Source organism: Tiliqua scincoides, chromosome 3 (genome assembly GCF_035046505.1).
Source record: "Tiliqua scincoides isolate rTilSci1 chromosome 3, rTilSci1.hap2, whole genome shotgun sequence".
Lineage (NCBI taxonomy): Eukaryota > Metazoa > Chordata > Lepidosauria > Squamata > Scincidae > Tiliqua > Tiliqua scincoides.
The window spans coordinates 137,140,024-137,161,744 of NC_089823.1; the positions used below are offsets into that span (position 1 = coordinate 137,140,024).

Genomic DNA, 21,721 nt, shown 5'->3' on the forward strand with positions numbered 1-21,721 from the left:
TGGACACCCAACCCATAAACTGTTTAAGACTGCAATCAATACACATCAACCTGTGAGTACATTACATTGAATGCAATGGCGCTTACTTCTGAGTAAGTACTGAGTACTTCCTTCATTCATAGGATTACACTATTGCTCTCCGTTTATCCAGAACAGAAATAAGCCAGGGGTAAACATTAACACCTATCTTGCTCTTGAAGTGATAAATCAAGTGTCTAATCCTCTGTTTTAAGATAGAACTAGGTGTTATGAGAAGTATGAAGCTGCTACCATTCCCTACCTCTTTTGTACTGGAAATGCCAAGATCCCTTGAGAAAATAGGGTGTGGTGTCAACAGTGGCCCCTTGCTCTGGCAGACAAGCATGGGGTTAACACCAGGGCTTTAGATTGCAGTGAGTGTACTGCACAGTTGCAGCCACTTGGAGGCAACAAGACCTTCAGGGTTAAAAGCAGCACATGGAGGAAGGAAAAGGGTGTGGGTGTAGAAGGAAGGAGGAGACAGAGAGCAGAAGGAAATAACTTAGAGGAGAGAGGACTGACTAATGAACGTGCTGACTGATGGATTGATTAAAGGACTGAGGGACTAAATGGACTGGCTGATGGACTACAGGACCTGCTGACTGACCAACTGACTAACTGGTGGATGGATAAATGGGCGAATGGTCTTCTGAGAATTGCTGGAACAGAAACTGCCAGAGACACTGGAGACTGGTGTGTGGCTGTTAAGGACCAAGGTGTTGCTATGGTGGCTGGAGAAGCTGCTGGTAGGAGAGGGGAGGAAGGAGGGACCTCTTCAGTTTGAACAGACGAGCTACCCTGGTGGTGGGGTCCAGCAGTGCAGAACTAGGGCCAGTGTTGGGAGGGGGCAAGGGGGAACTAATTAACCTGAAGTGGGCATATGTTCTCTAGTTGAAGCTTGGATTGGGAATCTGTCAAAACATCTTTCTTCCTCCTTTCCTATAATATGTAGCTCAGCGTTTCCAAATTTTTCAGAGGCCCAAGAAGCTGCTGCCTGATTTATAAATGCCAAGGGATGTGATTATAATGGTGATTGGGCAGCATTACTCCCCCCCCCCCAGCCCAGTAGTAGCTTGATGCACATAGTCTAATCTGCACTGTTAGTTTCACGACCCAACAAAAATTAGACCCACCATGTGGGAACTGCTGATCTAGTGAAACACAATGCATGAAACAATATCATTCTGTTGTGCATTATCATGCCACTGTCAGGCAACAGTATGAGGTGTGCACAAGAGTGTGATTGTATCATGTCGTTCATTGTGTCCAGTTAAGTTACAAGAAAGAGGGGGCAACAGATATGGAGCAGCCCCAGGTTTCTCATAACATCTACATCTAAACTAAGGGAGCTACATTTTCACTACTTTTGTTGATTGGAATTTATTGCTGCACGCCCTCATGCACACTGAAAGCCTATAGGCACAGTTTCAGATTGTGCTTTATTACAATGTGTTCTAATTTTGTCAGTTTTGGCTAGGGTTGTCATCTCTCTCTTTTTTAGCACCTGTACCACTAATAGCTTCATGACACTAAAAAAGTTCAACAGTTGCACCTTTTCCTTTTTTGGAGTTACAATGACAGAGAACATTTCCTGCTGAATTTCTGCCATTTGCATACTGAACTTAGGTTGTCCCTTCTCAGCCAGAAACCCCTGTGTATTTAATAGCTGTGAAGGCAGACATTCAACAGGTTATGCTTCCCCATTATCATGCAGAAGGAGCTAGACCTGCTCACTTTCTGCCAACTCAACAGTTGTTAAGGGACAGGCCTTTAACAGTTCTGGAAGTGGAGGAAGGAGGGACTTTCACATCAACATATTTTATTTCACATTATTATTTTTAAATAGATATGGCTGATGAACTATAACCACCTGCTGTCAATGAACAGCCACCAGCACCTGCAATTTTATACATCTGCACACAAATGTCATCTGACCTAGAGACCTTTACATTCTCAGTAAAGGTATAGTGTATATACATTCACAGTGTATAAACTTTGCATTCTCTGAGGCTGTATGACAGGATGCAGGCATTTTGTCTTGCACACCTTCCTTGCCAACAGAAAGGAAAATGACCAAAGCAGGAACTGGGCAGATGAGAAGATACATGGAAGAATCTCACTTGGCACATAAGCTTAATTTCTGAGCAAGGACCTGCAAAGCCTAACTATACAGTGCAACACAAATGCTACTGCAGTTTGTCAAGTGAAGGGATGAGATTTGTTTTGTTTTACTCAGTTTCTTTGCCAACGAGCACCAATGATTGATGTTTCCAGAGCTAGCTGAAGATGCTTGCTCAATGACTTTTAATGAAAAGGAAAGTGATCTTCAATGAGTACTGATGATTGGTGGCTACTTAGTTAGGAGATATTCCTCATGCACAGACTGGTGGCAGCTGGTCAAACAGCAGGGAGTTGCAGTATTATATGACCAATGCAGGAAACACAAATTTGAGTTTAAAAGCAGGTGGAAGAAGGATCCTTGGAGTGGGGGAAGCTCCACATGAATATTTCTGAAGGAAAAGATGCTCCACTGTATTCTTGCCTGCACCTCCATGCTAAATATATATACAGGGCATCTCAACAAAATGTGCACACACTTTATAGAGTCAAATTCACACACATACTATGATACTACAATTCACACATATAGTGCCTATTGTGTACACATGGTGTACACAGAAGATGTTCCTTGACCCGGTTAGTTGATCAGTGCCCAACTGTATCCAGCACTGGCATAATGGGGCCACAATGACCACACTGCATCCAGCACTGGAACTGAGCAGGCTATAGGTCTCATTTTTCCCTCACCCCGTGTAAGGGAACATTTTTCCCTTACCCCGTGTAGAGCCCCATCTGCTCAATGGGGCTACTCTGACCTGTGCCAGTGAAATTCGGAGAAGCCCTGTGTAGGGCTTTCAGGCCCAGGAAGGGGGTTAGGATGTGGCCCAGTGCTGATGCCTCCTCCTCCCCAGGTGCTGCAAATGTACTTTACCGCACATTTGCAACACCGTGTGCCAGCGATATATTCGTACTGCCAGTGCCCTTAGGATTGGGCTCCAAGGGAACTACAGGCATCCACCGATGCGTGTGCTGGGATGGTCCTCGCATCTCTTCCATTGCTTCCCTTAGATCCTTGTCCTTGAACTGCCTATTGCTCAGAGAGGTGAGGGACTGCACATTTTAAACAATTATAATTGTTCAACCCATTTCCACCAAATCCCAGAAATGGGCTTCAAACCAGTACTATCTGACTTTTTAATGAGACACTTCTTACCCAGGATGGCAAAATTTAATTTGGGGGTATGCCATGGTATCTAGGATTTTTCCACAACTGGAAAATTATAAGGAAAAATCCACTAACTATGGAAAACCTTGTTCTACCATCTGAGATTTCAGCAGACACTGCCATCACACCTTTTGAAATACCAGGAGAAACTCACTTTTTCTATTAATAAATGACAGAAAGCCCAGGAAACTGATTTCTGTTAATTCATTACCATGGCCCGTTGGTTGTCTGATTTTTTTCCCCCTGCACTTATTTTCTTTGTAATAAAAGTTCTGAGGAAAAAAGCGATTAAAAAAAAAACTTCTATAAAAGTTCCTAGTTCACACCCACAGTCCTGCAAGGATGAAAGCTGCAGTCTCGATAACAACATGCCTATTGGGGATGTGTGAGACCTTCCCTGTGGTTTCCACACAGGTGTCCTTTTTCCCAAAAAATGCATGTTCAGGACATTTATCTGTAAAACCAAACCTATGGATTTCATTGGGGTAGGACTTTCTAAATGGTTAGATGTCTGACCATAAATGCAGCTTGTTCCTCTTTCAGAGTGCTGATTGGCTTGCTCTTGTTCAGGTTACCAAGTTGCTGTTCAAAGGACTTGCAACTGCTGTGCAGCCTTCCCCATTCTGTACAACTGGCCTGAGCAATGCTGCTCTGCTTTTTGCCTTTCCCTCACTCCACAGATCCACAGCAATCTTTTTTTTCCCACCCAGAAATCTTCTGCTTTATTTGGGAAATTTATTTGTAGCTGCAAAGATGCTGTTTTTGCTTTAGGAATTGAAAACCACAGATACTTATTGCCTCTCTACTGCCTACATCTGACCATTGGGCTCATATCATGGGACACTGCAGGAGAAATCCAGCATGCTTTGAAGAGTTTGCTGGTAGCAAGGAGGACAGAAAGAATTTGTTCCACAAGCTCCAGGGGTGTCACTTAGGTACTCAGCACTTAATTCAACTGTGTGGCTAAGCAATTGGAGAAGCAACATTCCTTAGGAAGAAGGAAGAAGGAAAAATGAGCAGTGAGGCAGGTGGTTGTAAATTGCAACAGATAGGAGTGAGAGGGTAAATACAGTTGCTTCATCTCTTGTAGGCTGGCTGCCTGAGGCATTGGTACTTGATTCACTGGAGGATCAGAATTACAGTTACATCTATGTATCTGTATCAGATATTGGTTATGTAGCAGCGACTATTCAGCATTGGCTCAAAAGGGCAATCCAGTCTCAAAAAGTGGCTGAAATATTTTCCTAGCCAAGCTGCCATCACGTGCTAGGAAAGTCGTCCCTTCTCCCCGCCCCCGCCCCTACACACACAGTACACCCTCTCCAATTTTGGTTGCATCTCTTCCATCACCCAGACAGCCAATGGTGGCCCACACACTGCCTCTGGGAAGTACACAAGTGAGAGAGAAGACATCCTTCTTTCCCACGAACACACCAGAGATAACTTTCCCGTCAGCCTACAACATTTCAAATGCAATGTTTTGTGGAGCAAAAATACACATTCATTTGCCAGTTATCAAGTGTAATCTATTAATATGCATGTATGTGTAAACCAGCAGGAAAACCATTAAGGCAAAAACCCCTTACTTCACATACAGCCCAATCTTAATAAGCCATTTCGGTCCCTACCATTGCATCTACACAACAAGGGACCAAATGTGTACACCTGTGGGCCGGGCAAAAATGGGTTAACTGGGTTTTGTGACAATGGAACACTTTGCATGCCACCAGGGATCATTCCAGAATGGCCACTGCAAATGGCAAGTGTCAGAGACCCACTACCACAGCCAGTTATATACAGGGCAACAGGTAAGTTGTGCGGGGGGGGTGGGATGAGCAGTGGAAGGAATGGAGCTGAGGGGGGCTTTCCTATCCACCCACTTCTGGGTTTTATTGAAGCATCAGGATGGCCACTCTGAGAAACTGGATGTTGAACCAATGCTTTGATCCAGCAGGGTTCTTGTCATGTTCATACCTTCAAAATGATTCCTAGCCCCATGTGATTTATAAAATGGCACTCAGCAACTTGAGAATCTCAGCTTTCATTTAAAAAGCACATTTATAGTTCTTATAATTGCAAAGATGGGCGAGACCATATAAGTGGTAAAATCCCAGAAGCCAGAGAGGGACTCGGTAGAATGTCCAGTATGAATGTCCAGTGGGGACTCTGCATAGGCCCTTTTTGCTTCTGCCCATGGCAGAATTATGCAAGAAATGGAAATTTGCATCAGTTGTGTTAAATGTCTACAGGTTGCAGAACCCAGTTGTTCTTGGTATAAGCTTGGAGTTCTCTTAGAGCAGTATTTTGAACCCAATACAAGCCTATTAAAAAGTACAGTATCTTTTTTAAAGCCCCAAAGGCTGAGAGCCTCCAAAATATAGGAAATACATTTACCATCCAGAGGAGGTTTATAGTTGGCCAGCTCACCAAGAGATAAACATGCAAATTGAGAATGAGTTCACACATGTTTGCTCATTGCTCGGTGGAAGCAACATCAAGCGATGGCTGATTCAGTTGAACGCAACCATGACATTTGTTATCAGCTCATAAAACATTTTTTTCTCAATGGAAGCAGTTCACACTTCGATTCATCAAGAGATGAGATGGAGCAATGTCCACACATGTGTGAGTCAGCTCAGCCAGCCATTCTGAAATGCACAGCTGTTGTATAAAAGCTAACAACAATAAAAAATCACCATAGCATAATGAATTCTCATTCAGCCTCCACAAATTATCCCATGCACTGGTGCATCTAGGTATATTCACATAGGGTTATATGAAAAAGATATGACACTACTTTATACTGAAACAGGTTATTAGTTCTGTCCAAGATCAGACTTACCTTCTATAGAGCAGCTGACCCTTCCCACAAGCCTGTCAGCAGGGACAGCTTGTCAGAGGGCCTCCCCCAGCTGGGTCAAACAGCAGGCACAGCCTCCAGAGCAGCAGGAATGCTGCCCATTGAGGAGCATGAGCAACCTGACCCCACCTAGGGATGTAGCACCCAATATAGGTCACCAACATAAATCCCAGTCCCATCCCAGAGTAGGCAAGGAAAGCCAAGTGGCTATGCCATAAGAACATAAGAACATAAGAACAGCCCCACTGGATCAGGCCATAGGCCCATCTAGTCCAGCTTCCTGTATCTCACAGCGGCCCACCAAATGCCCCAGGGAGCACACTAGATAACAAGAGACCTCGTCCTGGTGCTCTCCCCTACATCTGGCATTCTGACTTAACCCATTCCTAAAATCAGGAGGTTGCGCATACACATCATGGCTTGTACCCCATAATGGATTTTTCCTCCAGAAACTCGTCCAATCCACTTTTAAAGGCGTCTAGGCTAGACGCCAGCACCACATCCTGTGGCAAGGAGTTCCACAGACCGACCACGCGCTGAGTAAAGAAATATTTTCTTTTGTCTGTCCTAACCCGCCCAACACTCAATTTTAGTGGATGTCCCCTGGTTCTGGTATTATGTGAGAGTGTAAAGAGCATCTCCCTATCCACTCTGTCCTTCCCCTGCAACCAGGCCAATGAAGGCCCTCAGGAGGGGGGGGCAAGCAGGAGCAGGTACACCTGGGACAGCATTGAGCTGACAGGGTGGGTGAGGCAGCAAATGAGGAATGAGGCCTAGTCAAACCTTGGGGGGAGATAAAAGGGAAGTTGATGATGGGGCCAGAGAAGTGACAGAGAAGAGGGCAGGTCCTAAGGAGAGGAAGACTCTCTCTCTGTGCTGCAAGCAAAGCATCAGTGGGAGAAGGAGGGTGAAGTAAAACCCCTCACCACCCAAGCTCTGAGGCACTTGGCAAAAGAGGAAAAAGCACACAAACCAGGCTGTTCTAGGTGGAGGGACATCACAGTTTCGTCTAACCCAGTACTGTCAGCTGTGACTGGTGGTGGTTATCCACCAGTTTAAGGCAGCAATCTTTCAGAATCCCGCCACCTGAGATCCAATAAATGGAGATGTCAGGGACTGGACTTCCTACATGCGCAGAACACACTGAAACACAACACCTAAAAAAAGAAAAGGTTTTGTTTTAAATATCCTGGTGCCTTATTAAAAGCTTCCACTGACATATCTGAGTTGGCCATTCATTTTGTTCAATTGCCATGGTTACAAATTTCAAGGTTTGGATAGTTCAGCCTGGGTTCAGCATTCAGCCTGTAATTTGGATTACAAACAGGTCAAGACGACTCCCCAAAACATCTGTTTTCACAGAAACAGCTGCAATATGGTCAAGAGCTGGGTTTTGGCAAATGTGCATGATGCCAGCTGGCACAATGAGGTTCGATGCTAAGCCTTGCACACATAAGGAGAAAGCAACAGGCCTACTAGACTTTCTGTTTTGAATGTCATGTCAAATCAGCAGTCATCTTAGAATCTAGAACCTCATGTGCAGTAAGATACCTGCCGCATAAACTCCTACTAATTTAAGTTGAATGAATGATCTCCAAGATCTGAAAAAGTGTGAGACAGCAACCTTGCTGAAGCGAAGTAGGTGCGGATCTGATTATTGCCTGGACAGGTGACTACTTGGGAATCCCATATATGCTACTGTGAGTAACCAGCATGGAAGAAAGATGGTGTGTTTATAGCAATTAAGTATGTAACTTTAAACACATTCAGGTTTTGGCTGCTTCATGTTGACTTACAATGGATTTCTCCCCCTCTCCAGGTACCCACAGAGGGTTACCCTGCACATGCCTAATCTTGTCTGATCTTGGAAGCTAAGCAGGGTCAGGCCTGGTTAGTACTTGGATGGGAGACCACCTGGGAATACTGGGTGCTGTAGGCTTATACCATAGTCTTTCGAGACTGAAGGTTGCCAACCATTTTTTTAACCTCATCACAAGAATTCTGGCAATGGGTTTGCTGGGCCCTTTCTCACACTGAAAGCACAGAGAGCATCCACTCGCATGCGCATTGGTAGCACTGCATAATGTCATTTCCCCCATGCTCATGGACTTGGACTTGAATACTCAGAATACATGTAATGTCGGTAGCATTGGTTGTTAAGTGCTCACAGAACCTTTGCCAAAAACAAACCAGGTGCTTTCTCTTCCCTAGTTCTAATTATTTATTAAGTGTTAAAGAGTTTGTTTAGTTAAAGTTAAACCAACTAAGGGTGCAGTCCTAACCCACTTTACAGCACTGACTTAAGGGCAATGCAGCTCCGAGGTAAGGGAACAAACATCCCCTTACTTTGAGGAGGCCTCCGTGAGTGGCACCCAATTGCAGGATATGGCTGACGTCTCATTGGCATAGCTATTCCAGTGCTGGAAAGTGGGTTAGGATTTAGGCCTAACACACTATGCCTGAGTTCTTATATGCGGATCTACATAACTTTCCTCATTCATCCCTCTCTCAATTCCTCACAGCAGCTATCTAACTAGCAAAACATGTCATTTTGCCCCTTTTGATATTTAATTTAGCCTTGGTACCAAGTGGCAACTCACATTCACAGGACTCTTGCAACACCTACAAATATAGCAAGGGGGATAACGGTCTGATCCCAGCCATTGGCCAATGACTGTGAGGAGCCTGCCTTCCCTCCCTGGAGAAACTCTGCTGCAATGAACAACCTTCTGCCATGGTAGATGTGAGGAAAAGGGGCCCTATGGGCTCAGTCACTGATCAAAGGAAGCAGGGCTGCTGGGAGGTTGCATATTCTCCCTCCTAGCAAAGAAGTTTTGTGTCTCTGTTGGGGTCTCCCTTGTTCTCTTCCAATGTTAAAAAATTAAATATCTGCGTAAACCTCTCAGAACTTTTTGAACGGAGCACAAATGAACCCTGATGGTTCTAAAGGTGCAATGGAAAATAGACCTGCTGAAAATAACACAAGAAATTCCAGCAACCAAGGTATCATCTAAAAATAATGGACATTTCCTTCTAGTCCCAAGGTGCTAATGGTATAATAAAGATCTACCAAAATATGTGCCAGCTGCTGGATCTAAAGCTATTCCTTGAATTCAGACATGATAGCTCTTGTCATCAAGATGCCATAAGCAATAAACCATACAATCAAAATTCAAGTCATTCTCCAATCAATTTTCCATATTTTAATATAAAATGGATTCTATTTTAACCCACTAAAATTAAATAACTTCAAAGGAAGACTATCAAACAAAATTCATGTTTCCCTAGTGCATGAGAAGTGAAAGACCAGATCATTTCTTAAGCTAGTTAAGAAAAAATACAGGTGGGACTTCAGTATCCACTGAACTGACTTACCACCGATACCAAGGTCCACCTTTAAATGCCTTGTAACAAGGAAAAAAAGCATCAAAATCCAATTTCCTACCTCCACGCTGTTAAATAATTATAACTTTATTCCATTAGGTTTAATTATCTATCCCATCTAGTAGCTTGAATGCAGTATAGTGTCCATACCAATGCATTCTGGGGCGACAACATAGGAACAAGAAACCTGGAAGCAGGTCTTTAAAGTTATTTTTCCACTTATTTGGTATTCACTGATTTTTTTTAATCCACTAGGAGTTCGGCATGGAACCCCAGTGGATAACAAGGCATGATCTGTAAAAATAAAATTTTTTTTGAAAACCCAGTTTTATCACATCAACAGCACAATAGGTTTATTAAATAGGTTTACTAAGAAGGAAGTCACTGTGTTCTATGAGTCTTACTCTGTGACTGTGTTCAGGATTGCAGTCTAGGGGTGCAATCCTAACCCCTTATGTCAGTACTTTACAGCACTGACATAAGGGCAATGCAGCTCTGAGGTAAGGGAACAAACCTTCCCTTACTTTGAGGAGGCCTCTGTGAGTGACACCCAACTGCAGGATGCAGCACATGTCCCATTGGCTTTGCTAGTGCTGGAAAGCACTGACATAAGGGGTTAGGACTGCGCCCTAAATGTACTAGTGAAAATAAGTATTTTTCAATAGAAAAAATCATAGAGAAACATGAGAACAATTCAGAATCATATAGAATGAAATCTTAATTTTGCTGAAATGAAGACAACTTTTTCTAATGATTTCAGCAGACACATCATTTTATCCGTATGTCTTGGCACAATAACAATATTATATTCACCCACTGCCACCACCACTACTGCCATACAAACAGTATGAGACAAGGTACTGAAACCTCATCAGTGATATTGTGGAAATTATGTCTATCAGTCTAAAGCAGCATAAACTGATTTTGCAGCCATGAAATATTCCAAATGGTGTATTTCTATCCCCTTTCAACTTGGAATAGATCTGTCTCTAGAAAAATATCATGCAACAGTCATACTAGTATAGGGGATGGTCTGTAGTTAGGTCATAGAGCATATGCCTTGAATTCAGAAAGTCTCAGGTTCAAACCCCAGCATTGCCAGGTAGGGTTACAGAAGGCTCCCACCGGAAACCCGGAAATGCTGTTGGTATTGATCTGTACTGATATTGACTGTACCAAACTAGACAGTCCAAGGGACTAAAGGCCCAATCCTATACCCTCCCAGCACCAGTGTAAAGCACATTTACAGCACCAGGAGAACAAGGAGCGCCAGCACTGGCCCCAACGCTGGGAGGCTGATGCTGGGGGACGACCCACAGTAAGGCACACTGCCTGGCAGTGATGTGGGGTTTCTGGACAGGAGGGGAGGCATTTTGGGGCAGGAGAGGGTGCAGCAGGAGGAGGAACCAGGGTAGGAAGGGGTGGGACCAGCGGGATTCTATGCCCCACACCCAGTGGTGCTGCTGACATTAAGACCGGACTACCCCCTCAGTATAAAGCATCTTTATATCCTGAACAAGCTGCTTATATAGTGTTTAAAGGGCTAAGAAATGAGGGACCTATGCAAAACCATGGACTATATGATCCAGCATCTGCCTAATCCATTAATCAAAACTGCTTAAAGCTAAACTGATGAGCAGAAGCCCCATGTGATTTTCTGTGGCTGGACCATGCTACCTCAGGCTGCATGTGGGAATCCACATGACTGAATCACCTTATTTATTTTTAAAACATTTCTCCTCTGCCTTTCCTCCTATAACCAGGACAAGCAAGCAAGCAAGAAAGAAAGAGAACCCGCACCCAGAAAACTAAATGTCAGAGACAAGGCAAGGCAAGACGCATTCTCTCCAAGACTAGCCCAAGCCCTCCTGGTGCTTGAGGCAAATGCTGGATTAGCCTAGTAGCAAAAGTAGCATATGCTACAGGACCCGCATTTTCAAGGGCCCAGCACTAAATGCTTGCAAGTTGTCTCTGGTGAAATCAGCATCTCACAATCAGGCAACCCTGTGGTGTACATGTTGGGGGAGCTACATGCTGCATGATACATAATCATCATGGACACCATTAATAACATGATACAAAAAAATTTCATTCAAATTTTAACTTTGCTGTGGGTACAGCCTTATTGTGCCTCAGCGCCAGTGGAGCATGCCCTCCACCAGTGCTGACTGCCACAAACATGCTAGAAAGCATGTTGCGACAGTAGACAAGCTCAAGGCACCAGCAGAAAGGCCTGCACTGACCTCCTGGTGCCTGTGGAAGACGAATGAGTGCCTGAGCAGGTAAGCATTTTTTGGCTGTATAGCAAATGAAAAAACCGAACTAGTTTACTATGCAAGTAAATAATTTATGTTTTAATATTTATGTGTATTTTTTTTTAATTTAAGGTCTCTTTATAGCTTATGCTACAGGCCCCACGCTAGCTTAATCTGGCCCTGCCTGAGGTGGCATACCAAATACTTTCTCCCTTACCCAATGATGAGCTAGCCTCTGCTCCTTCCACTCTCCAATGCTCTAGCTCAGCACTATCCTCCCCTCCACATTTCCTCTTTCTCTCTGTCTCCCTCTTTCTTTTCCAATCCAAGGAAACAGAAGGAGGGGCAGTGGAAGCAAGTAGGCAGGAACAGATGGGCACTTCCCAGCAATCTGCTGCCTGAGGCAACCACTTCAGTTGGCCTCATGGATGGGCCAGCCTGATTCATCTGCTAAATTTTTTTTAGCAGAAATTAGAGCGAGCACACGCACACCATTTTGTAAAGAATAAACATTCACAAATATGGGAGAATCACACATAAGCCTTCGAGTGCAAGTTTGCCCTGTGACCAAAACCAGAATGTTCAAATGTTTCTATACAAATTTTTCTGCCAACCCTCTTTAACTTACGAAAGGAGCATCTCAGGCAAAAGGCTTGCCTTAAAACGTTCTCTCTCTAGCACACTAACTTGCACGAATAGGGAGTATTTTAAGAATTTCAACATTTGACACCTTCCCACATAGACACTTGGTGTCTGAAAAGGTACAGCCCAACAACAGATAAATCATGCAAGGCTTCTGCTTGTCTGCTTTACTTCTTGTATTGAAGCTTTCTCTGACATATAAATACATACATATGCTTTCCTTTGGTGATGTTCCATCTCAAAAATTTGCACTAGGGTTGGGTTCTATCTCTCTCATATCCAAGTCCACTGTACTCTGCTTTTATACTTTTCAGTTATCTGAAATAATGGCCACTGTTACAAGATGTTTCGTATCTTGCGGCCACAACCCAGAACAAAATTAGGCCATGTAAACCCATTGATGTTGGAGGATTAGGATTAGGGAGCCTACATTTCTACTGAAGTCAATGGGAGGAACAGGAGGTAAAGCTACAATTGAATTATCCTTTTTTTCCCTTTAAAGGTGTTTGTTTCCAGTGAGTAAGATCGAATTGCAGCCTTAGACTGTAATCCTATCAACACTTACCTGGGAGAAAGCTCCATTGACTATAATGGGACTTACATCTGAGCATAGGATTGGGCTTTAAGTCTTACTGAACACAATGTGTTTACTTGTGAGTAAAATAAATAACACCATTTTCAAACACCTCTACAGGTATAATGTTTCATACTTAACTTGTTTAGCAGTCATATCACAGGAACTCAAGCTCTGTGAAGTAGGTAGGGTACAAAGGCTCTCTAAACACAGAATTCATAGCATTCAGTAAATCTACACTTCCCAGACTCATTGGGGGGAGACTGCACCAGTTAAACTAGTATAAAACTGATAAAGGTTTATAGTATAAATTCAGTTTGGACAACATGCCTCCCTCACATGTCCCAATGGTCCAATCCTTTCATGGACTGGGCCAGTGCATGGAGGGCTTTACGACAGCAGAACACAGATTTTATTAATACCTCCTCAAAAGACCAACTGAAGAGTAATTCTTGCTAGTTGTCAAAAGAAATTGGGCATAGCAGCGACTAGTTACAGCACTTCCCTTCAGTATCCTCCAGGAGATGCACATTTGTTGCTATGAACAACCATCTCTCAAGCAGACCACAGAAGAATCACAAATAATTATGATGCTTAATTCTGTATCTTTGGGATCTTACAGGCAAAGGAAGAAGCAGGCAATGTTGCTAACCACCTCCAAAGATTGCATATGTCTTTGGGGCTTCTGACTCCCTTCGATTTATCTCCTATTACCAGTTGTGGAGAGCTCTAAATATATACATACACATACTCTCCCTGAGAGGAAACTCCAACAGACCTATCTAGCTATTTGGCTCTCCTCTTCCAGGAACAGGTTCCCTTCAAAAAATATATATTTGTCATCATAAAAATACAGCTGAGTGTTAATAGCATCAACAAATCTTTCCACAAGCTCACTTTTCCTTTTTTTTTTTTACAAACGTGAAGATTTCAGCGGAAAAGGCTGTTCCTATTATTTACTTAGCAAGTCAAACTGAATTTTAGAGCTTCCATTTATCCCTATAGCTTATGCCTGTCATCCTTTCCAGAGAAAGCCAAAACTGATGGCAACACCTCTAACTGGAAGATTAGGAACCCTTTAAGAAAACTCTGCAAGGACCAATCCAAAAAATCAATTAGGGAAATTAACAAGTAATTGCACAGGGTGAAATCCAGAGTATACACATGCTTAAGTCACACTGAAATCAGTGTTCCCAGTGATTTAAGGCTTAGAGGTGCCTAACTTTCTTGAGGCTGCACTCATCATTCTCAGCATAATGCTTCATTACAGTGCCATTTCTATCTCCACCACCTTTTTCACCCTTCAAAATTAAAGCAAGTCCATGTATTACAGCCAGGTTATGCCGTATCTTGGGAGGAAGCCTGAAGAGCCGATCACTGAATGTCAAATCAGACACAGCCTAGCAACCATAGATATTTAAAAGGTTTGTGTGTTTTATGTGTATCTGGTGTGCCAGGAATAGCTGAAGCAGATCTATTCTTCCATTCGTAATCTGAAAAATGTGAAAAGGGGAAGGGAGAAACTCCAGCTGCTGGTCTATTTTGGAGGGTCCAAATTGCCTGTCAGATGCCACGTTAGCAAATATAGAGTATTAATATTTTTTTAAAGCCAAAAAGCATTCTTTTACAGGAAAAAAAATTACTTGTGATGATCAGTTTCCTGGTTTAGTGGACACAGTGGCATTTGAAGTATTTTCTACCTTTTAGCCACCTATATGTTAAATCAGGGATGTCTAAAGTTTTTGGCAGGAGGGCCACATCATCTCTCTGACACTATGTGGGGGGGGGGGGAATAATTAATTTGCATTTCAAATTTGAATAAATTTACATAAATACATAAATGAATATATTAAAGATGAACTTATATGAAAGAATGAAGGTCTTTGATAGCTCAAGGCCTATAAAAGGTCTTGCACAAAGCCAGGCCAGCCTTTCCTTTGCTGCCGCTACTGCATCACAGACGTGAAACAACAAGCAATGGAGGGAGCCCTCATCCCATAGCTTACGCGAGAGGTCAAAACAGTCGCCCTCACACTGAGAGCAGTTGCATTGGGCTAGTGCGGGCTCCAACAAATCTCTGGAGGGCCAGAAGCTCATTGGAGACTAGGGGCTTCCTGAGGGCCACATTGAGTGGCCTCAAGGGCCGCAAGTGGCCCCAGGGCTGGGGTTTGGGCACCCCTGTGTTAAATCAAGAGGACAGGACACAATCCTCCAGGAAGTTGTAAGATACAGGCCAGATACTTTGGAGTAGCTCCACTGAGGAACTAAATGGGATTTGAGCTGGAAGAAATTGTGAACTACAAATGGGCCTCCATATCCGCAGATCCAGTATCTACGGTTGCAATTATCCTGTTAACCTCAATCTGGTCTTTTCAAGCATTCAGGTTGCCTGCAGGCAGCCTGCACATCGTTATAAGCTTATATCGACCTGTAAAGCTAGAACATTTTCAGTACAGTAAGCATTTAAATAACATTAATGAGTGTGCAGGAACCACAGAGACAGGGCTCCCCATATCTGCAGTTTCTGTATCCGTGGGAGGTTCCTGGAACAGACCCTCTGAGGATATGGGACACACCTGTACACCTGTAACAGCCTGTCAGAGTTGCCACCTCACCTGAAATTGGCACTCAGTAAAGGGGCAGCAGTTTGCAACCTATACCTCTCAATGCATGTTCTTAATGCTGACAGGCTCCAGGTCTCATAGGATTTTGTGGTCCATAAAACTTTCAAAAAGTTGGGGAGTAGGAGATTTTCAGCCTTTCTTCCCTCTGTGCTACTGAGCAGCAGAGCAAGACAGACTTTGTTCACACTATGTGAGTTGGTTCACACATATCCATGTTCATTGCTTGAAGATGAACAAGCCACCACAACCAGAACTTTCATATCATCTGAGGTGCAGTGCTCTTCAGTGGAGTCTAACCGAATGCTCAGGTGATGCTCACTAAGTGAGGTTGCTTAAATCCTACCAAAGTAATTGGGACTTAAGCAATCTAACTGAACAGGAGAGCAGCCAAAAGACCCAATTCTGAGAAACTTAAATCATGCTTTAGTCCAACTGAAATTGGACATACTACTCACAACTAACTTGCCCCATTTGTTTCAATGGTACTTAAGTGTAAGTGACTAGGGCCCAATCCTATCCAACTTTCTAGCACCGATGCAGCTGTGCCGACAGGCCTGCACTGCATTCAGGGAGGGCAGTCACAAAGGCCTTTTCAAGGTAAGATAATTTTTTTCCCCTTACCTTGGGGCTGCACTGCAGCTACATCAGTGCTAGAAAGTTGGATAGGCTTGGGCTCTAATTCTTTCTGGATCAGGGAAAAAATATCCAAATGGACTACAACCCAACTCCAGGAACCAAAAGACCCAGACCTAAGCCAATTCTATTGAAATTAGTAGGGGATTCACATCCAAACTAAGTGACATTTTAAAATGTAAAACCTCAAAATCTTCAACCCTGAAGTCAACGGACACAATTCAATGGAAAAATTTCCTATGCAAGTTACACAGAAATCAACAGGAATTGAGTCAGTACATTAGGTCCTGCACAGCTCCTTTTCAATAAGGCTTACACAGGAGACCTTCCCACTAGATTATGTCCAAGGCATACTTCTCAGAGAGTTAGAATCCCCCCCATTATCTCTTGCATTAACTCAATGCAACAGGTGAAAACCCCACAGAATTTGATGCAGCCAAGAAGCCCAAAATCCCCGCTTCTGTGATTTCCATAATGAATCCAGATGACCTGCCTTTTCCCATTGCTCAGTTATTTGCAATGATCATCAGATGGTCATCTGAAAGAGCCCCCAAAATCTTGTGTTTCATCCACCATCATGTGTCTGTTAAAGCAAGAATTTGAATGTTTCTGAAGTGGTCATGGAACCCTCCCCCAATGTGCTCCTTCAAACATCAATTCCACAAGCAGGTGTACAGTTGAGTGGGAGCAGAGTTCCAGGACTTCTCCTATGGTAATCAAGTCATCAGAAGTGCTCAGGTGCTGCCTTTTTTTTTTGCAAAGAACCATAGAGAAAAAGAGGCATCAGGCTCAGCAGAAGGTAAATTTGCTTCATGGCATATACTACTATTTAGCTCAGAATCTTTCCCACAGGCTATCTAAAAGGAGCTCATGCTAGTTTAAGGCTACAATTCTATAATATACCTGGGCGTAAGTCCTTCCAAACACAGTGGGACTTATTTCTCAGTAAACATGCACAGGCTAGCTAATATACCTTTTTATATTTATCAGGGATATTTTTTCACCCCATTTTTCCGTTTTTATACATTTTAAAACATTCTGTTTTTATATACTTTAAAACTACTGCAGCTCACTCCAAGGGTTTGGGTCAAAACAAGCTATATGAAGTATCAAAGTAGAAGTAAGCAGCAAGAGAAGAAAACACTGTAATGAAGACACTTCAAGTTGTTTTTTTAGGGAGGGAGTTCAAGTCTTAGTGGGGCACAGGTGGGGAGGGTGTCATGATAAACTCCTGCACTTTAATATTTACCACTACACCATTGTCCACAAGGATTCTACTGAATCAGAAATCCTAACTTGCTCAACTGAAATCCAAACATTCATGGAAGCAAGATTGCACCTCAGTACCTTTTTGGAAAGAAAGGAATTAGATTGCGGAAGAGAGTGACATATCAATCCAAAAAGAAGCTGGTTACTGTGAAAGTGACCTTTTCACTTTCGCACCTGAAAGACAGGCAAATTTACACAGAGAAGGAAGCGGTAGACAGTTTTAAGGATGTGTGTTGATTTTAATAGTACGCACTATTTAAATGTTCTCTCCATCTGTCATGAGCTATGTGGATATTGTTGCAAAGGGCAAATCAAAATACATTCATTGTTGTTAAATCCAACATGGCTGAATTGCTATCTAGTTGGATGAAACCCATTTTTGATTGCTGTAATAGCTAGTTCTCTGTGATGGCTGAAGTCGTTTTATTTATTTACAGATACACATGTGTGTATGTGATATTGTCATGACCAATGGTTTAAGCAAATCAGATTGGATATGAATGTATCTGGTCAACAACACTTTCTATCCAAAAGCTGAATACACAAGGGAGATCTGGCAGTGAAAACAGCAAAAAAAAAAAATTGAATGGAAAGTTTATCATTACCAAGAGACATTTCCTCTGGTCTTTGTGTGAGTGTAAGCAATCTTTCAGCAAGGTAAAGAGCAACCACAAACACAGAACAAGCCTTTCAGACAGTTCTCTCAAGAGGCGTATCAACCTCTGAACCTCAACACATCCATGCCCATTATTGAGCTGCTGCATGGCCACAATGTCCTCAGGAACCTGAGGTTTGTGGAGTCTGCTGCCCTTTGAGGATCAGGATTTCCTTGACACTGCACATGGTATTAGCAAACAAGCCCTGTTGCTTTCCTATTCTAGTATCAAAGGAGCCACAGGCAAAGTGAGGAAGCAAGGACACAACCCCTGTTGAAATGGATGGTTAGTAGGCACAGCTAGGAGGCCAACTCAACAATCCACTTGTAAAAAACAACGAATCTTCATCATTACTCCAGATCATATGAATGCTAAAACTCTTTCAATATATGAGGAACATCAGAGGAAGGGGGAGGGAAAAGGAGAGCAAAAAATGGAGAGAGGAGGTGAAAAGGGGAAAAAAAGAATAAGGAAAGCTTAAGAAATGGAGAAGGAAACAGCAGATTTGAAAGAGGCCAAACGAGAGAGGGAAAAAAGAATGGGACCAAACCTCCCAAATCCCATCTATATTTATTTCAGTGGACTTGCTCACAAGTAAGTGCCCATAAGATTGCTGCCTCTGAAATCAGTGGGACTTATTTTTGAGGACTGTGCCTCAGATGAAGCTGGACAGCCACAATCTTACACACATGTTTACTTCTGAGTAAGTTTCACTGGAGTCAGTGGGACATCACTTGGAGTGGCAATGGGGCCGATTCACACATTCTTTGGTGGTCAACTTTTGCTTTGTCAGTTGGTGCACTCAAGGGGGCCAATGGCCAATCCTGGCTCGTGTACCTGGAAGATACACGTGTCTGCAGCCAGCATTCACACGTACAAAAAGAAAGCGATAGGAGTGAAGCGACCCCCAAAGAGGAAAGTGCAGGGAATGGGGGGGGGCTGGGTTACCTTCCCCTTGCCCCCGCAGTGGCAGCAGACGGTCCACAGGTACTTGAGGGTCCTCCAGAGCAGGATAATGAAGAGTCCTCCGAAAAAGGTGACCATGGACGAGGCCAAGAAGGCCCACCACATGCGCTGCCCGCTGTCGCAGGGCACCTCCATGGTCATGGGGATGATGAGCGCGTTGGACACCTTGACGGGCGCCGAGGAGGAGTCCGCGTTCAGGCTGCTGCTGGCGCTGATGGGGCTGCTCATCCTAATGTTGCCGCTGCCGCCGCCGCCTCCCGAGTAGTAGCTGCTAGAGCCGCTGGAGCCGCCGCCACCGCCTCCTCCGCCGCCGCTGCCATTTGCCATGGCTAACAGCGGGCAGGGCGCGCCGCCGGGGCTCCGGAGAGCTCCTGCTGCCGCTGCCCTCCACCAAGCCCATCCCCGGCCATAGTGCTGCTCTTCAGCGGGAAGGCTCCGCTCACGTCCAGGCAGGCGGCTGGCTGGCGCGCTCTCGCCCTCCGTCCCTTGCCCCCGGGTGCCCGGTCAGCGACCCCCCATCCCTCCCACCCCCCTCCCCCGGATCAGCGGAGCCACCCCCTGCTCCGGCGCTCCGGCAGGTCCAGCCAGGGGGAGCCTCCGGACGGGGCGAGGGCCGGGGAGAGTCCTGAAGCGCCCCCCGCGGGACTCCCCTCCGAGGCCAGCACAGACCCCCGAGGGCGCCTACGCAGCAGCCGCTTCCCCGCCTAGTGCCGCCTCCTCCGCTCGCCCAGCTGGGCTGCCGCTGCCGTGGCTGCTCCTGCTGCTGCCGACGCCGCCTCGCCTGCCATCCTTCGCCGCCTCTCCCGCTACCAGCACAGCATCTAGCCCGACGCTGCTGCTGCCGCCGCTGCTGCGCTCCTCGGCGCCACCGCTCGCCCGGCGGCTCTGGCGGACAGCAGCAGCCCTGCTGACCCCGCTCTGGCCGCCCCACAGGAGGCTGCAGGGCTCTCGGGAGGCAAAGGAGCGTCTTCTCCCGCGGGGGGAGGGGCTCTCCCTTGCGCGCCGCTGGAGGGAGACCCGGAGGTGCAGCCGGCTGGTGGCTCTCCGAAGGGCCCTGCGCGCGCGCCTGAGGCTGCCTGGAACAGATGGAGAGGAGCGAGAGGCACAAACACGCTGCACAGGTAGCGGCAGCAGCGGCGGGCGGAGCCAAAGCGCAGCCCGTGTGACCTGCCACTCCAACAAGTCCTCCTCGCCAGCCAGCCAGCCAGCGGCGCCCTGCCTGCGCCTCCCCCCCCCCCGCTTGCTGGACCCGCAGCCCTTGCAGGGATGGTGATGGGAGACCCCAGAGGCGCGCGCGCTGGGAAGGGGGGCGCACCCCCAGAAGAAGGGAGAGTTCAGAGCCCCCGATCCCTGGGAGCGCGTGACGCACCGACTGTCAGTCTCTCTCCTCCTCCTCCCCCTTCTCCTCTCCTCTTCCCTCCCAGCCAGCTAATACGATTTGAGGCCCCCCCCCCCATGTTTTGCCAGCCTCTCGCTTCGCCACAGCAGGTCTCAGTGACTTGCATACCTAATGGTGAGAAGGCATCCCCCCCAGAAAAGGCACGGGGGGGAACAGAGATGGGGAAGAGCTCCCTCCCCCCCCCGTCCCCCAGCCCCGGCCTTGCTTGTTTGCCATTCATTCTATTGCGGCTTCTCCCTGCCTCTGCCTCCTTTCTACAAGGGAGAAGAAGCCAGGAGCAGAAGGGGGAAGGAGGATGTTATTCACCCTGGTGTAAGCTAGCCACACTTTCCTGGGAGCAAGCCCCTTGGACTATAATGGGCTTACCTCTGAGTAGACATGCACAGGATTGGGCTGTAAGGCTGCAATCCTTGCCACACTTTCCTGGGAGCAAGCCCCTTGGACTATAATGGGCTTACCTCTGAGTAGACATGCACAGGATTGGGCTGTAAGGCTGCAATCCTTGCCACACTTTCCTGGGAGCAAGCCCCTTGGACTATAATGGGCTTACCTCTGAGTAGACATGCACAGGATTGGGCTGTAAGGCTGCAATCCTTGCCACACTTTCCTGGGAGCAAGCCCCTTGGACTATAATGGGCTTACCTCTGAGTAGACATGCACAGGGTTGGGCTGTAAGGCTGCAATCCTTGCCACACTTTCCTGGGAGCAAGCCCCATGGACTATAATGGGGCTTACTTCTGAGTAGACATGCCTAGGCTTGCAAGCCCATCTACACTTTCCTGGGAGTAAGCTCCATGGATTGTAGCGGGGCTTACTTCTGAGTAGGCACGCCTAGGCTTGGGCTCCTCTGGGGAGGGATTTTTCGTGCTGCTGGGAAGGCCCGGCTGGGAAGGAGAGGGGGGGGGCTCGTTGGGGAAAAGCCGGGAAGCCTCCGCGAGCGAGCCCGGGGTTGAGTTGCAGAAACAGGTGCTCCGGCTGTGACAGGGCGCTGCTGCTGCTGCTACTGCTGTGTTTTGTTTGAGAGCGAAACGCTAACCAGGAAACCATGAGCGGGGGAGCCTGTCTGGTCGCGCGGCGTGGAAAAGCCTTAATGCAGCCAGGAGAAATTGGGGGGGGGGGTCTAGAAGCAATTAAAGCCCCCTTGTCAAAGCCACA

The 21,721-nt window shown here is 45.7% G+C and overlaps 1 protein-coding gene across 6 annotated transcripts in view; it reads right to left on the reverse strand.

Annotated features, from left to right (window-relative positions):
* The window catches only part of KCNMA1 (potassium calcium-activated channel subfamily M alpha 1), a 619,222-nt gene extending 599,827 nt beyond the window's left edge, over window positions 1-19,395 (reverse strand). For all 6 annotated transcript variants that reach the window (XM_066621009.1, XM_066621008.1, XM_066621007.1 and 3 more), the window contains exon 1: window positions 19,150-19,395. In XM_066621009.1, coding sequence (XP_066477106.1) covers window positions 19,150-19,395 — 246 coding nt within the window. The remainder of the gene's footprint in view (window positions 1-19,149) is intronic.
* Between the last annotated feature and the right edge of the window lie 2,326 nt (window positions 19,396-21,721).